The sequence below is a fragment of the Dipodomys merriami genome, unplaced genomic scaffold, assembly GCF_024711535.1.
Source record: "Dipodomys merriami isolate MVZ:Mamm:240054 unplaced genomic scaffold, mDipMer1.0.p SCAF_11, whole genome shotgun sequence".
Classification (NCBI taxonomy): domain Eukaryota; kingdom Metazoa; phylum Chordata; class Mammalia; order Rodentia; family Heteromyidae; genus Dipodomys; species Dipodomys merriami.
The window spans coordinates 29661068-29677818 of NW_027202382.1; the positions used below are offsets into that span (position 1 = coordinate 29661068).

General features: G+C 47.2%; 1 protein-coding gene across 10 annotated transcripts in view; it reads left to right on the plus strand.

The window, feature by feature from the left end:
- Positions 1–16751, plus strand: part of Znf618 (zinc finger protein 618) — a 155371-nt gene that overhangs the window by 73594 nt on the left and 65026 nt on the right. For all 10 annotated transcript variants that reach the window (XM_070012101.1, XM_070012075.1, XM_070012065.1 and 7 more), the window contains exon 2: positions 11591–11634. In XM_070012101.1, the coding sequence (XP_069868202.1) occupies positions 11591–11634 (44 nt within the window). The remainder of the gene's footprint in view (positions 1–11590; positions 11635–16751) is intronic.

The following is a 16751-nucleotide window of genomic DNA, read 5'->3' on the forward strand; positions in this document are numbered from 1 at the left end:
TTCCGGTTTTCTGGTGGTTTATTGGAGATAAGAGTTTCATGGACTTTCCTGCCCTGGCTGGCTTTGAACCGCAATCCTCAGATCTCAGCCTCCTGAGATTACAGGTGTGAGCCACTAGCACAAAATTCTCTTAATTTATATATAAGGAATCGGAGGTACAAAGAGAAAAAAGAACTTTACCAATTCATAAGTGATCATTTTATTTTTTAGACTAACAAAAAAACTGTTTTTGAGACAGAGTAGTCTTGCTATATAGGCCAGTCTCAAACTCACAGTCCACCCGGGACCTCATGCTGGGATTACAAGCATGCCCCACCATGCCTGGCAGTTAATGATCATTTTATAGCTAGAGTTCACTACTGAGAAATGAGTTTAATAACAATAATTATTTGCGTAGGTGATACTTACACAGTATTTAATGTGTTCCAGGCACTATTCAGAGTCCTCTGTGGCTGTTTGAAACGGGCTTTAGTCCTCAGTAACCTTGCAAGGTCAGCACTGTTTCTGTCCCCATTTGACAGATGAGGAAACTGAGTCACCAAGGTTAAGTGACTTCCCTGGCTTGTGAGTGTTAGAACCAGGGTTGGAACCCAGCTCATCATCCTCCTGACTCTGCACTGAGAACTGTCATGGTAAATAAATCCTGGAAGAGCAAGCCTGGTAGAGAATTGTCTTTTGTGTACATGAATCTTACTTCCCATCATCCATCCATGCTATCTTAATGACATCATCTAGCCCTGTGACTCACTCAGTACTGAAGGCTTGGGCTGAGCATGTTAGACCTGAAACCATCACATCTGCTTATCAGCAGACCTGTGGTGGGGTGTCTTTTATTTTACATTGGAAGAAATGGAGGCTGCTAGGGGATGTGATTGGTTAGACTGACTTCGTGGCCTAGGCAGGATTTAAATCCAGGTCTGCCCACCTCCAACTGTCAGGGTTGGAAGGTATCTGAGAAGCTGTCAGTCCAGCGGCTTCATTGGGCAGATCGGTGAGCTGAGGGCTGTGGAGTGCAAGTGACAGGAAAGTTCTTCCCATTCTCTAGCTCTTGCTCCTTCCCAGAGAAACTACCTGTGTCACAGGGAGCTTAAGGCTTGGGTTCCTTGAAAGCACTGGGGGACACCTCTTTCCTACTTAACCTCATTTAAACTTACCTAAGGGGTAACTTCCAAATCTGGTCCCAACTCTTGGGATCGTTTCATGTGGAGTTTGCAGCCCTTTGTGTATTTGTAATAGATTTCATTTCCCAGGAAGCAAAAAAAAAAGATTTTCTTTTTTTATTTTAAATTTTATTTTATCACCACCCCCACTTCCTGCTGATCTGAAGTGAATATTTATCACATATTTAATGAGTAATCTGAGTCTTGGCTTGGTGAGACTGTACCAGGACATGGTTTATGGCTGATCTGGTTTTAACTCGCTCCAGGCGGTTTTCCCTGGAGTTTTCTGTAAAATCATAAACCTGGAGAGAGAATTTTTGTGGAATCCAGTCATGTGACTTGCTCTTTTGTAAATTGAGAGATTAACTGTGTGACTGTGAAGAACAGAGATGCTTTTCTTTTTCTTTTTTAAAAGAAAACAAACAGCGACCTTTCTGCAACCAGAGGAGCGTGGGTATGCTTTCTCATATGGGAAAAGTCACTTGCCAAGGTCACCTGCCAGCCTTGAGGCAGGGTGATCGAGAGCTGGAAAGGATGAGCTAAGAGCCAGAGCACCTGAGTTGGAGTCCTTTCTTTCTTGGCTGAGTTTTTACCAGATGGTCTTGTACCTAGCCCACCTCTGTGGCTTTACCTGGATATCAGGGATGGACACGTCCCCATCTTGTTCTGTAGTTGGGGACATGAGTGAGTAGAGTGGCACACGGCAGGTGGTCAGTGGACACTGGCCACTCCTGCATGCCAGTCTGGTCCCTGCTGGGGCTCTTCCTACTCTGTGAATGGGCCCAGCTGAAGCCATGGCAATGGGACGGCCCTGTTCCAATTACATGACTGATTAGCTAATGTCACCCCTACCACATGCTCCAGGAGCTAAGCCGAGTTCCTTCACCCTCATTTTACAGAGGAAGGGACTGGGGTAATCTGAGGTCATGGCTGGTAAGTGATAAGCCTTGTGCTCAGCTGATGTCCAGGGATGAGTATTCCTGTCTAGGCCGCTGGCCTCCTTCCCCATGTACGCCTGGAAAGCTCTCTGAGTGCTGGTCCTGAGAGAGGCAGCCTCAGCTCAACTTAGCTCAGACCCCCACTGGCCTTGCAGCCCCCCTACCCACATTCAGGACCACTGGTTCCGCTTCCGCCAGCAGCCCCTGTAAAGGCAGAATTCTGATTGTCTCCCTCCGTTCCCAAAGTTCCTTTTGTGTTGGAGAAAGCATAGATAGGGACTCCCATGCTATCTTTAAAACCCTTTTGTAAATATCGAACTATTTCAAGATGAAAAGTTTAGAAGCCATGGCAGCCCTGGGCCTGACCTGGGAAAGCCCTTATGCTTGAAAGCAATGCAGAACCTCTGCAACTGGGCCTGGAAGGGAAGCAGAATGAGCCACGAGCCAGTAGGGTGCCCTCTGGAGACTTGTGTGGACATGAGGTGGGGCCCAGGCCTGCACGCTGGGTCCTGGATCCCAGGTCCAATATAGCAGTGCTAGTCGTGTTTTCTGTTCCTTTCTGGCGATTCTCTCTTGTCCTGACTGTTCCTAGCAGAAGTTCCCAGTTTAGAGATGAATTCTGTGATTTCTCCTCTCTATCCTAGGAGTCCAAGTCTGTGCACAGAGGGGTTTCCAGCCCTTTGCATATGGTCTATTACTGGTGGGGACTTAATTAGGGGGAAAAATTCCTCCAGCAACCAACCTCTGACGTTCTCTAAGCATGTGCCATGTTCCAGCTTCGTGCTGAGTGTTTTCTTCATTTCCTCTCAGCTGATCCTGCTGCTCCCAAAAGTCAGCCTTGGAGCTTTCTCTGCTCCACTGCTTTCCAGACCATCCTCATTTCTTGGCTGGGAGATGGCAGGGGGCCAGGGAGCAATGGGTTCCCTGTCCCCATATTGCAGCCATTGGGTCCTTTGAGGGTATGAGGTGTCTGAGTCTGCCCAGAGCTTTAGACTCCCTCACCTGATTACAGGTACTGACTAATTACCAACTATTGCTACTGATGACTGGCAATGATAACAGTATTAAAAGAAGGATCCAAATTGTGTTATTTCTCATAGACAGCAAAAGAGCCCACCTGTATCTAGAGTCTCAGGAAACGGGCCCATGCTAACTCCATCCCAAGGAAACCTGAATTATTTCTTGACACTTGACTTAAGAAATTAAAAGGGCTTGGACAGTGGTGGATAAACATCATAGGCAAGAAAAAAGAAAAAGGAAGGAAGAAAGAGAAAAGAAAGAAGGAAGGAAAAGAAAAGGAGGGGCTGGGAAGGTGGCTCAGTGGTAGAGCGCTTGCCTTGCATGCCTAAGGCGCTGGGTTCGATTCCTCAGCACCACATAAGCAAAAACCACATAAGCAAAAAGAAAAAAAGCCGGAAGTGGCACTGTGGCTCAAGTGGTAGAGCGCTAGCCTTGAGCTGAAGAGCTGAGGGACAGCGCCCAGGCCCAGAGTTCAGGCCCCACGACTGGACCAAAAAAAAAAAAAAAAAAAGGAAAGGAAAGGAAGTAAGGAAGAAAAGAAGAAACTCACTCATTTCCTTTAGATTCCCCAGGTTGTTGGAAATATGGCTGATCAATAATGGTATCTCTGGGTCCTCCCTCAGAGAGCTGCTTGGACCTTGTTTAGTGATAATCTCATGGTCACACCATATAGATACAAATCAAACTTACTTTCTGCAAGGACTTGGGGTCTAACCTGGGGATCTAGCCAGGAACTCCTAGTGTCATCCCACTGAGTACTCCTCCAGAAGTAAAGGCCATCAGCAACAACCAAAGCCTGGCACAGACCAGGGACCTGGGCAAAATACTGCCCTCTTGTTGCCCTGTATCTGGAGAAGTTCTTCCTTTACCCATCCTGTCAGTTCCATTTCACTCTATGGAGTGCGAAAACAGTGCTGGGGCTCCCTGGTACAAAGCAACTTCTGTCAGGACACCCTCTTGACCCTCTAGTCTCCTTGGAACCCAGCTCTTTCTCTTCAGAGCACCAGTCTCAGTTGGTAATTACAGATGAATAGCTCAAATCACTAAGTCATCACTACTGTGGTGTCTGGTTCACAGTGGACACACACATACACACACACACACACACACACACACTGGTTCACAGTGGACACACACACACACACACACACACACACACACAAATTCAGGTCATTGAATAAAGCACTGTATTAGATTCATCTTACTGTGCCCAAAGGCCTTGCTCAGAATCACCGAGCAGTTCGAACCATACAAACATTGGCTGGAAAATGGCATACACCTATGACACTTGCTTATCTTTCTCCCTAGGATCTTCTCTGTAAGCCTGCACTGTCCCCTCAGGCCTGGGACCCAGGGCAGCCAGTGGCTTTGAGCAACCAGGATCAGTTGGGAAAGAAAACATAAGAAAATACTAAATTAAAAACCAAGTACCAGGCTGGGAAGGTGGCTCAGTGGTAGAGCACTTGCCTTGCATGCTCGAGGCCCTGGGTTTGATTCCTCAGCACCACATAAGAAAAAAGCCAGAAGTGGCGCTGTGGCTCAAGTGGTAGAGTGCTAGCCTTGAGCTGAAGAGCTGAGGGACAGCACCCAGGCCCAGAGTTCAGGCCCCACGACGGGACCCCCCCAAAAAAAAAAACCGAGTACCATGTGTTAGATCTTATTACTGCATAGGATCTATGAAGCATAGTCTAATTAGGGAATTTATAATAATAATAATATTTAGTTTCTGGGGAACAGTGTCTTCCTTTTCTCTTGAAATGCTATTGTTTAATGTTTGCCCAGTCACCCTTCATAGGAATTTTCAGAAAAACCTTGTGAATGGAAGTGGGCCTCAAGGCTTGGGTGGGTAGCATTGTTTGGGGTCACGTGCAGAGGACGTGGCCAGGAGTGTGGGGTGAGTGGGCATGTGCGCCCCACCACTCCGGACACCACTTTCTGCATCACCTTAGGCCAGTTCCTTGGCCCTTGGTACTGAGCAAGTTTATGTTCAGAACTGTGTAGCTAACTGCACTGTCTCCTCTTCAGAGTCATCGGGAGAAGCTAGCTGGCCAGATGCCCTGCATGGTACTGTGCCTATGGCTGATTGTCTCAGGTGTCCAAGAGATACAGCTTCATTTTTCTTGATGATAAGACTGAAGATTTTTGACACCTTCTTTGACTTTCTCTTAAATCTCACATCAGCAAGCCCTGTCATTTCTGCGAAGTCCTGTGAGAAGCTAGTCCTTTCTGTTACCATCCTTCATTGCTAGTGCCCCAGCTCCAGCCACCATGGCTCACCCGGACTACAGTAGATTCACCAGTGTGAACCCTGGCCTCCCGGACTGTTTCTAACAGCAGTCGTGGCTATTAGACTTTGCCAAAACCTTTTTGTATCTTCCTAAGAGTAAAAGTCAAGGTTTTTGAGAGGTCAACAAGGCCCTGCATGAACTGACTGCTTGCTACATCTCTGTCCTACCTCATTCACTCTGGTCGTTCATGGATACACTGGGCAGGCTCCTGCCCTGAGATCTGTGGCAGCCATTTACTCTTTCCAGACTTTACCTGGCTAGTCCCTCCCTACCAATGCCTACCCTGAACAACAGCTCCCACTTGTCCCCAGCATTTCTGACACTCCTACCTTTCTCTGTTCCCCATAGGACAGATTAAAGCTTGATTCATGTTTTACTTATGATAACTAGTGGCCTTGGCTCCCTCTACTTACATCTGATTGCCCCGAGGGCAGGTGTGTATTCCCACTGTGGACCAACCTGTTGCTTGCAGAATAGGCTCCATGAATGCTTCTTGAGTGCGCACGCGACTTCTGATTTGGGGTGTTTGTTTGTTTGTATGCGTGTCAGTACTGGGGCCTGGGTACTCTTCCTTGGCTTTTCATTTAAGGCTTTGTGCTCTACCACTTGAGCCACAGCTCCACTTAGGGATTTTGGGTGATTAATCGAAGATAAGGATCTCACAGACTTACTTGCCAGCGCTAGTTTTGAATGGCTGTCCTCAGAACTCAGCCTCTTGAGTAGGTAGGATTATAGCCATGAGCTAATGGCAGGTGACTTCTTATTTGAATCTTATGCTTCACTGGGAAAGACAGAAAAGTATATGTCTAATCTGGGTCATTGGAAAGATATATAATCAGTATGGCTTGAGATGTTTCGGAACCAGTGTCCTCCCTAAATATTAGGGGACATAGAAGCATCCCCTGGCCAGGTTGTGGGGCCCTGGCAGCTTTTCCAGCAGGCCTTCCACAGGCCTCCAGGTGGGTGCACATTTTTGTGGCCATCACCAAGGCTGCTTAGTTTCCTGCAAGGTTAGGTCTACCAGTTGGCAGAATTTAAAAGCAGGTGTTGATTTTTGGACTTTCATATATGAAGAATACATTTTTGACGTAATGTGCATTAGTACTCTTAAATGTAACATTAGTGTGAGTTGGTAAGATTGGTCAGCAGCAAGACTTTTACCGTGATGGGGCAGGCACAAGTCTTCCCTCTCTTGGGAGAAGCCTGGCACCAACACTGGAGCTTTGGAGTTGTTCCCCCAGTGGACACTACTGTTCATTTGGAGCCCAGCACAGTGCTTGACACATAGTAAGTTTCCAAGAAATATCTGCTAAGTGAAGGAATAGTTGGTTATAAAAGAGTAGTTATCTGTTGGGTATTGGTGGTGCCTGTAATCCTAGCTACTCAGGAGGCTGAGATGTGAGAATCATCATTTAAAGCAAACCAGGCAGAAAAGTCTGTGAGACTTATCTCCAGTTAATCAGCAAAAAGCTGGTAGCGAAGGTTTGGCTCAAGTGGTAGAGCACCAGCCTTGAGTGAAAAAGTCATGGGAGATTGCCCAGGTCCTGAGTTTACACCCTGGTATTGCTGTGAGCAAGTGCATGCGCGCAAACCCATGCACACACGCACGCACCCGCAAACCCACGCACGCACGCACACACAGAGAGCAGTTGATCTATTTCATCCCCAAGTAGAATTGCCAGTGTAGTCCATCTGGGTAATCTTACTTTCAATATTTTCCAAGAAATAATCCCAATGAACCGATTCAGCACAGTCCAGGAATCATGTCCTCAGTGCTACAGAGTTGGTGGAAAGTGCTGATGGCAGTATGCTAGCAGAGTTGGGAGAACAATGAACAGGGGCAAATTAAATCTAGTGGGGGAGGGGGAGCCATTCAATTCTCCCAGGAGGAAGTGATTTTCAAGTTGCTGTGGGGGAGGGCAAAGGCAAGATCCTAATTATACCACCACCAGGGAAATGCACTGAGCAGGGATTGTCCTGGAGCCATCTTGGACCTGCCCACTCCAAGATGGTGGTCCCTCCACCCTGAGAACTGGGGGGGTGTAGGGGAGATGGGGGAGTGGGGAATGACCACAAGGACCCCAGGTTGGTGAGGGCCTCTCAGCCTCTCTGAGCTAGAGCTCTGGGCTCTCTATCACAGAAAAGCATTTCATTCTTGGAGATCAGGCAGCTAGGACCCAAGGAACTGTTTTTTTCCTCCATTGTACAAGCATGACAAATCATTAATTTTTGATTGATTTGCTTAGAATTATGGGCGCCCCAGCATTCTTTCCGCTGCTGAACAGCTGTATAACAAATGAATATATCAGTGTGCACAAAAGATTGGAGATCTAAGAGAAGCAATTACATCGCCCCCCCTCCCCCACCCTGGCCCCTTCCAGGGCAATGAAGGGAGGAAATTTTTTCCAGAAATTCCTCAAGTGGCTTTAAGGAAAAAAAAAAAAAAAAAAAAGAAAAAAGAAAAAAAAAGAAAAGCTTTTTATAATTGAATTAAATCTTTATCTCTTTATCCATGGCAGCAGATTTCCAAACACACATCAGTTTCCCACATGCCTGAGGACTCCTCCATCCGGGAGGAATTTTTTTCATAAGAAAATTTCAACTTGTGAATTAAAACCAAAATGAAGAGAAAGGGAAAAAAATAGAGCAAATTCCATCCCTCCCTTTTTTTTGCCTTTTTTTTTTTTTTTTTTTTTGGTTGTTGCTATTCCTTTAAGATTTTGGAACTGTACCAATGCACTACATGTGACCTCCATAACTTTTAAATTAAGAATTTATGCTGGCTTGAAATTTATGAAATATTTCAGCATGAAAGAAAGCCTTTTTCCCTCAGGAAAATTGAGCAATAAATCACAGCACTGTGGATTTACTGCCCTAGAGCCAGCGAGAGATAGGATTTTTTTTTTTTTTTTGCTTCATTCTGAAAAAAAAAAAAATGTAATCATATAAGACAGCTTAGCTGCTGTCCTCCCACTCTCTAGAATTTTTAATTTCAGCTGTTTCTGCTTGGATTTATTTCCAATATTCCTGCTCGGCTTTTCAATTTCCTCAGTTATTAAATTTTAATTCAGTGCATTAGCATTTAAATTAAAAAAGGGTTTATTTTATCGAAATCGTTGGCCAGCCCCCATCCCGGAGCACACGAATTGCCTGTTTCTGCCATTTGCACAAAATGTGAAATGCAGCTAATGTCTTACAACTTACATTTGCACAAATTTAGAAATAAAATTTCTGGGTTTGGAATAATATTTTCTTTCCAAGAAAACCCTTAATAAGAGAATGGAAAAAGAACAACTTAACATTCATTTGGGGAGGGAAGAAGAGGGTGGAATGAAACTAAAAATAGCCTTGCCCAGGTCTTCTGGGAAACTGGTGACTAAGGAGTGGAAGGGGCTGGGACTGGTGGGGGGTGGGCAGCTGTGGTGAGGGGGCTGGAGGGCTTTGATTCCCTCAGCCAGATGACAGTGAGGAGAGTTTCCCATGGGCCCATTATTGGCCATAGAGGAGTCTGCTGAGGTGGGAAAGCTCAACACCAGGGCAGTGATGGAAAGAAGGAGAGGAGACCTACTTTAGCCCTGTGCCCACCCTGTTTTTACCTGCCGAGAGCCTTTGGTTAGGAAAGGAACCTTTCTGAGGCTCAGACTAAGACCCCCACACACAGCCAGGGAAAGAACACATTGAGTAGCCCCTTGTCCCTTGGCGGAAGATGACATTGACAGTAGCCACAGTGATGGTCACTGCTCACTCTGCTGTATTCTGGGCCACCCGTTGGAGAAGCTTGAGGCAGTGGTGGTCTGGTGGACCCGCGAGAGATGTCATGGGATTCTGGGTATTCCGAGTTGACTCTGTACCTTGGTCATCTGCTACCTATGCCCTTCTGTGTTTCTGTGCCTCAGTTTCCTGGGCCCAAGAAGCAGTGGTCCCTGTAACTGGGTCTGATACTGACAGTGGTGTTTACAGTTGTTAACACTGAGCCCACACTAAGTAGTTTTACATGTGTCACCTTTTATGTCTTCTCTAAGTCTTATGTGTGCCAGTCCTAAAAGCCATGAGTGTTGTGTGTTCTTTTGTTGGCACTTGGTGTATGGGATGTCTCCCACTGCCCCATCACCCATCCATCTTTGATCCACTCTCCATTATCCCTCCATCCATGCTCTATTCACCCTCTATCCACTCTTCATCCATTCCCAACCCACCTTCCATTCACCCTCTTTCATCCATCCACCTTCCATCCACCTTCCTTCCACCCTCCAACCTCCTCCATCCATTCTCCTTCCATCCTTCATCCACCCTCCATCCATTCCTCATCTACCTTCTATCCATCTGTCCACTCTCCATCCATCCATTCCCCATCCACCCTCCATCCATCTCCATCCATCCCCCCATCCACCCTTCATCCACCTTCATCCATTCCCCATCACCTCCATCCACCTCCATCCATCCATCCCCCCATCCACCCTTCATCCACCTTCATCCATTCCCCATCCACTCCCATCCATTTCCCATCCACCTCCATCCATTCCCCATCCACTTCCATCCACCCTCCATCCATCCTCTTTCTACCCTCCATCCATCCACCCTCCATCCACCCTCTATCCATCCTCTTTCCACCCTCCATTCACTCTCCTTTCATCTTCCATTTATCTTCCATTCCTCTTCTATCCTCCGTCTACCCTCCATCCTCCTTCCATCCCCCATCTATCCTCTCTCCACTCTCCATCCATCCTCCCTCCATCCTCAATCCTCCCTCAGTTCTCTCTCTATCCATGTAATGAGCTCACTTGGATCTCTTGAGGGTTGAAGTATTCCATTCCTGAAGAAGATGTCCTTTGGCAAAACCCAGATCTGGGCCTGTAGCTGTGGGACTTGGGATAAACAACTTAATCTTTGAGCTTCTGGATTTCCCTGTAAAGTATGTGGGGTGGGCACCTATGAGAAAGGTGAATGAGACAAGGCAGTGATGTCCTTAGTTCAGCACCTGGTGGGAAGTTGTGTGAGGGGCGTGAGTGTGGACACTCACTTGGGTGGAGAAGAGATGAGGGAGCGGTAGGGACTGTGGAGAACCAGGTATAACAGCCCTCACTGCTGGCCACTGGACAGCCTGGATGATCCGGTTTTTGAAGAAAAGCTGGAAGTCTGATCTTTGAGGGATGAAATCTCTTTATTTTTCTATATTCTGCTCTGTGTTCTGGTTTTACCAGTTTGCAATTTCTGGTAGACATACCCCAAAAGGTAGCTAGCTGCTGTTTGGACTTCAGATCCTCAGTCCTTCACCTGAAACCTTGAAAGCTGACAATCTTGGAAGCAAAAGCAGAACTTGTCCCGAAAGGAGGCAAGGCCTCTGCGTGACACATCCAGCATTTAACCTGCATGGGTTGGCCCACATGTATGCTTCACCCCAGAGATATCAGGGTGCCTGAGGACTTGAAGGTTCCGTATACCCTGCAGTGATATTTCTAAATGTGAGACATGCACTGAGTGGCCTTTGTAAACTCGGGAAAATTCTGAATTTGTAAACCCAGGTGCCAGAGTTTCAGACCCACGTTGCGCTGTAATTCCAGTGGCCTCACCGGCTGTATTTGAACCGGCTGGGGTTCTTAGCCACAGTGGAGGGTTTTGGTGTTGTTCCCTGGTCGGCAACCTACTTTGGCCTCTACATCTAAATCCTCATGACCTTGGGTATCTCTCATTTGTCCTCCTGAATTCAGGCTGCTCCCAGGGCCTTGGTCTCTCCATCAGAAACAGAATTTTATGATTTCTGAAATTTTCATTTGGTCAGTCTTATCATCCCCCTCCCACTTCAAATAAAAGAGATTAAGAATTGGCCCTCTCTTCCCTTCCAGCTCTTAGGGTTGGGGGGGGGGTAGTAGGGTGGAGACAGAACATTTTAACATAATAGGATTTTCCCCCTCCGGTTGGTAGGAATAAATCTGCAGCTACTGTTTTATTGGAAATCCCAGCTGAAAATAAAAGGGGTTCGATTCAATCTCAGTTATTTACTTCTTACCACACCCCCAGGGTGTGTGGTTGCTGGGTTTACCTTGGCAGTGGGTGCCTAGTTGGATTTAAAGGGCCAAGCAAATGGGATGGGACTGGGCTTGATGCCCTCTTGCCTCCCAGGGTGGAAGTGGATAGAATGTGTCTTCAGCCCTGGCTGATGGAGGTGTCTGGGTCTCTTTTGCAGGCTGACGGAGCCAGTACAGCTGGAAGGAAAAGCACTGCAAACAGGTACGTCCCCTCCAAGGCCCTGCAAAACAGCTGCCATTCCCTAGTCCTCTCACCCTAAAGGAACATGGGCTGGGCCAGCACTCTGCTGAAAGGGGCCATACAACCCTGGAGATACAAGGGCATGGGTGGCACTTTCCATGTGCCCTCTGTGGACACATGGTATCTAAAGATGACTCACTTCTAATCTGGCCTGTGGCCCCTCAAGTTGGGGTGAGTTTGAGGATGAAGCACAAGGCTGCTATATGAACTCCACAGGGGAGCCATTCTTGTCCTGGTGTGCAATAATTCCTCCTCCTCCATTTCCTCCTCCTCCTCCTCTTCTTCTTCCTCTTCTTCCTCCTCCTCATTTTCCTCCTCCTCCTCCTCCTCTTCCTCTTCCTCTCTTCTTCTTCTTCTTCTTCTTCATCTTTCTTTTTTTTTTTTTTTGGTGCCAGGACTAGTGCTTAAACTCTGGGCCTGGGCACTGTCTTTGAACTTTTCCACTCAAGGCTGGCACTCTTACCACTTGAGCCACAGCTCCATATTTGGCCTTTTGTAGGTTAATCCAATATAATGCACAGACTTTCCTGTCCAGGCTGTCTTCAAGCTGCAATCTTTAGATCTCAGCCTCCCGAGGATTATACGTGTGAGCCACTGGCCCCCTGCAGGGTTAAGGAATTCCTTAACCCATGTGTTAGCATCCTCAGTTGCTGTCTGAACCAGTCACAGCAAAGCAAGGCAGGAGACATTCCACTGAGTCAGACCTGGGTCCATCCTCAACCTTGAAGCTGGCAGGAGATAGAAGGGAGTGGAGCCCAGTGGCCTGCTGGGATGGCATTACTCCCAAAGAATGAAAAAGTCACCAGGTAGGCCCAAGCTGTGGGTATCCCTATGGGTGACACAAGTGGGCACGTGGTAACCTTAGTACTCATTTTGCTGCTGTCCCCTTGAGTAGGACAGAGCTGAAGCAATCATGTGACTCCTGTTGGGGCATTGAGGCAGGAAGAAGGCAAGGATGAGAGGCACATACATGAGACTCTGGATCAGTTGCTGGACTCAGACTCAGGCTGTGTGAATAATACACTTAAGTTTGCCCTTTTACCCCAAACACTAGTTCTCCAAGATACTCATAGATTTCTTTGGGGTACTATGACAATAATAGCCAAATAAATATCGAGGACAGTGGGAGAAACAAAGTCAAACTGGTTTCTTTGCTGCTGTGAGACTTTTCAGAGCCTTTAATATGCTAATGTGCATGCTCAGAGTACAAGAGAGACATAAATGTCCTGTTTCTCAAACATAATTAGCCACGGGCCCTTTTATTGTGATCCATCCTATCTAGTAAGTGTTCCTTGCAGTACCCTTTGGGAACCCTTGGCAAGTCGAATTTCTTTGGCTTTGTGTTTGAGAAATTCACCAAGGGAGCTTTTTGTAGGGTGGATTGGAGGCTGTGACCCCAGGTGGACAGCCCTTGTGACCCGTATGACCTCCTTGTAGTGCCTGGCAAATATTTTATGTTGGTCTCAGTGGCAATTTTTTTTCACTTTGCCAATGACAGGAAATTTTCTCTAAGTGACAGTAAATATGTATGTAAATGGCTATAGTCTGCTGACCCCAACCTAAACTGCCTCCTCCTACTTAACTGTCTTTGCCGTCACTGTCCTTTTCTCTGTCTTCTCACATCCCAGCCTGCCTGTGCTCCTTAGTTATTCCAGTGACCCATGAACCTGGTTTGCTGTCTCTTAGAGCACCAGCGCCAAAGGGCAAGAGCCATGTTTGTCTTGTGCACTGCTATGGCCTGGGCCTTGAGAGCACTCAAGAATACTGATAGGCTGAGGGAGAGGAGGGAAGGGTAGGGGCAGGGAATAAGGGCTAGAATGGAGAGAGAGAGAGTTCAGATTGGGAGGTGGCAGCCAGCTGGGGCCTTTGTTCCAGGTAGTGATGCTCATAGCACCTGCCCAGCGTCTTGTGCTTCTTGGACCCCTGGTAGTAGATGTGTGTGGTGCTGTGGCTCCCAGGGCAGTGGCCTCCTTCGACTGGTTAGTGGGTGGTACCTGGAAATGCCTGCTAGATGAGAATGTCAGAGCTAGAAGAGGCCCAGTAGATGAGCCTCCTCTTACTGTGTATGTTAGGAGCTTGAGGCCTTCAGGAGGAAAGGCCCTACACAGGGTCATCAGAAGAGTGAGAGGCTACCTTAGGCCACCTGCTAGGGCTGATGACTTCTCTACTCAGAGAGGCTATGCTCTAGGGAGGACCTGACCAGCCACTCCTCCCCTGCCTCTTTGTGCTTATCATGAGCTTACTGTGATAGACCCAGTGCTGTGGCCTCAGAAGGATTCAGTGCTAATTTATCCATCAGCAGACATGAGAGTACCTTCTGGATCCACAGCAGTAAACCAAGAAACAAAGTTCCACTCACCCACCCCCATCACCTTAGCTGGGCAGAGGTCCTGGTCCTCACTCTAACGCATTAACCCTTACCACCCAGCACTCTGCCTGGTCCTTGTAGCCAGATGATGCAGATTGGTTTCCCACAAGGCCAATGGCCACCTGAGGCTGTGAATTGATCACTACCATCCAAGGCTGCTGTCAGAAGTGGGGGAGAGAGAAGGATTGGCAATTGATTATTGATGCCTGCTTGGGAAGGGTAAGGTGGCATATATACCATTGCTTCCCTCTCTCTGACTACCCTGGGCTCTCTAACACATACACTCAGTGATTGAGACCCATAAAATACCAGGAAGGGTCAGCCCGCACCTTTGGGATGCGTGTGACTTGAGGTGTAAGGATGAAATTCCTATTATTAATGATTCTGATGTACTTGGTATATCAGTGTGTCATACTTAGTATGTCAGGCTCTGAACTGAGTGATTTACACAGATTTGTTAATTTATTTTTAACTTTTTATTGTTATTATAAAGGTGATATACAGAGGGATTACAGTTACATAAGTCAGGTAAAGTGTACATTTCTTTTTGGACAGTATTACCCCTTCTCTTGCTCTCTCCCGGTTTTTCCCTACTATCCCTACCCACAGTTGTAGAATTCATTTTCAACATAGTGCCCAGTGAGTACAGATTTATTTTGTTAGTTGTGTGTAGTCTTTCAAACAGCCTTGGGAGGAAGATGCTCATCTTAGCCTTGCCTTGTGAATGAGGATGCAGAGGGAAGAAGTTGATAAGTCTACAGTGGCCTGGTTGGAAGGAAGCAGGAAAGCAGGCTGTCAACCCAGGTCTTTATCCTGCAATGCCTTCCTGTCTCTCAGGGTGAAATGCTCTGTGAATCTGAGTCCAGATGGGGCCAGAATCTGGGCCTATCAAGGAAGGTTGAGTCCCTGAAGGAGCTCCTGGTAGAGTCCATCTTGAATCTGTGATTAGAACCAATAGCATCCTTTGAAAGATCACAGAATACATCACAGGATAGTGGCTCGGTGTTCTGAGGGGTAGATGACATGTTAGAGCATCAAGAGAACATTAGCTGTGGCCCTTGAACCCTGACTGAACCAGTTTCTACCTGGTGGTACTATATGTAGTGCATTAGAGCTCACTGTCTGTTTCCCATGGAGAAATGAGGGCCTTAAGGTCCAGCCACGTCCGAATGAAGCTAGAGGAGTGGGAGCAGAGCTGACCTTGAAGGACCCCTGCCCTCCCAGCTGTGGCACAGTGTGGTGTTACTGCACCAGGCTCTCTTTCATCCTCGCTTTTTCCTTTTTGGCCTGGAACACACAGTTTTGTTATTTCTCCAGAGGGCCTCTGGCTAAACCCCAAAACCAACAGCATAGGCTGCTCAGGAATTAGTGTTAAATTGAGGGGGACAAGGAGAGGTGGTGTTCTTGATCTTAAGAAACAACGAAATATGGTTTGCTTTACTTCCCTGTAACCCAACCTGGGTTGATTTTATAAGACCAGTGATCCGGCGCTCCAGGTTAATGCTGACCTGGTGTATGGGTTACAAATTATGTAGCCACTGGCAGCCAAACCTCACATATTCCAAAGGGCGGCAGGCCTTCCCTATGAAAAATCTGAAAGAAATGCAATTTTTGTCATGAAGTAAACTCAGTTACTGGCTTGCCATAATGAAGAATTATGCCCCTTTTTTTGGCCATGTGAATGTTTGCAGAGTGCAAGACTCAGAGTAATGTAATCTCCACCCTGGAGATTAGGAGACATGCTCTCAGATGCCTAACAAGGGCTCTGTAGACAGGAGAGCGGGGCAGAGGATGGCAAAACCAAAGCCCATTCATTCATTCCCAAAGTGTTTATTGAGTGCCTACTAAGTGCTGGGCCTGCCTTGGGTACTGAGGAGATAGCAGTGAACAAGAAGAGCTAGTGTTCAGGTGTGAGTGGAACAGATGGGCCAAGTGCATGAAATGTATGCTTGTCAGCTCTTACAAGTGCTGTGAATGAAAGAGCCAACAGGGAAATAGGCAGACCAGGAAGGGTGCTGCCTTTTTAAATGCATGGTCATTCCAAAAGGAAAAGCATCACTGATCACTGAATAAGATTTGTACCAAGTCCAGGATCTTCTGGGGGGAAGTGTACTCTAGGCAAAGAAAACAACAGGCACAAAGGTCCGGGGAGTTGGGCATGTCTGTTGCATTGGAGCAACAGCAGGGAGGTCAGTGTGGCTGCTTAGACCCTAGGAGATGTTTGAGCAGAGAGATGGCATGATATTTGGTTTTAAGTGGAGCATGCTGGGTACCAGGAGGGGACAAGACTTTAGAAAGAATGTCTCTGAGGGTTCAGGCCAGACAGGGTCTTAGGTTTAGAGGTTTAGAGGTGCGCTTAGAGGTGAGGGCCGGCTGTTCATTTTCAGATCTGTGAAACCTACATCCAGAAACATGCAGCCTCCTGCACCATCCTGGGGGTGGTCCCAGCTGCAACAGCCGGATCCCCACAACCCCACTCCTCCTGTCCCTTACACTCCTGCTTGGGCATTTTCTTCTCAGGTCCTCTGCCCATACTGAGGGCCACAAAACATCCCATAGGGCCAAAGAGCCCTCAATGCCTAGGTCCCAATCCTGGTGCTGCCCTCTGCCTGGTTGTGTGACTTTACCTTACTGAGTTTCCTCAACTATGGAACAGAAATGGTTATCAATACCACATCCACAGTGCTGTGGATCACCTGTGATTATCTGT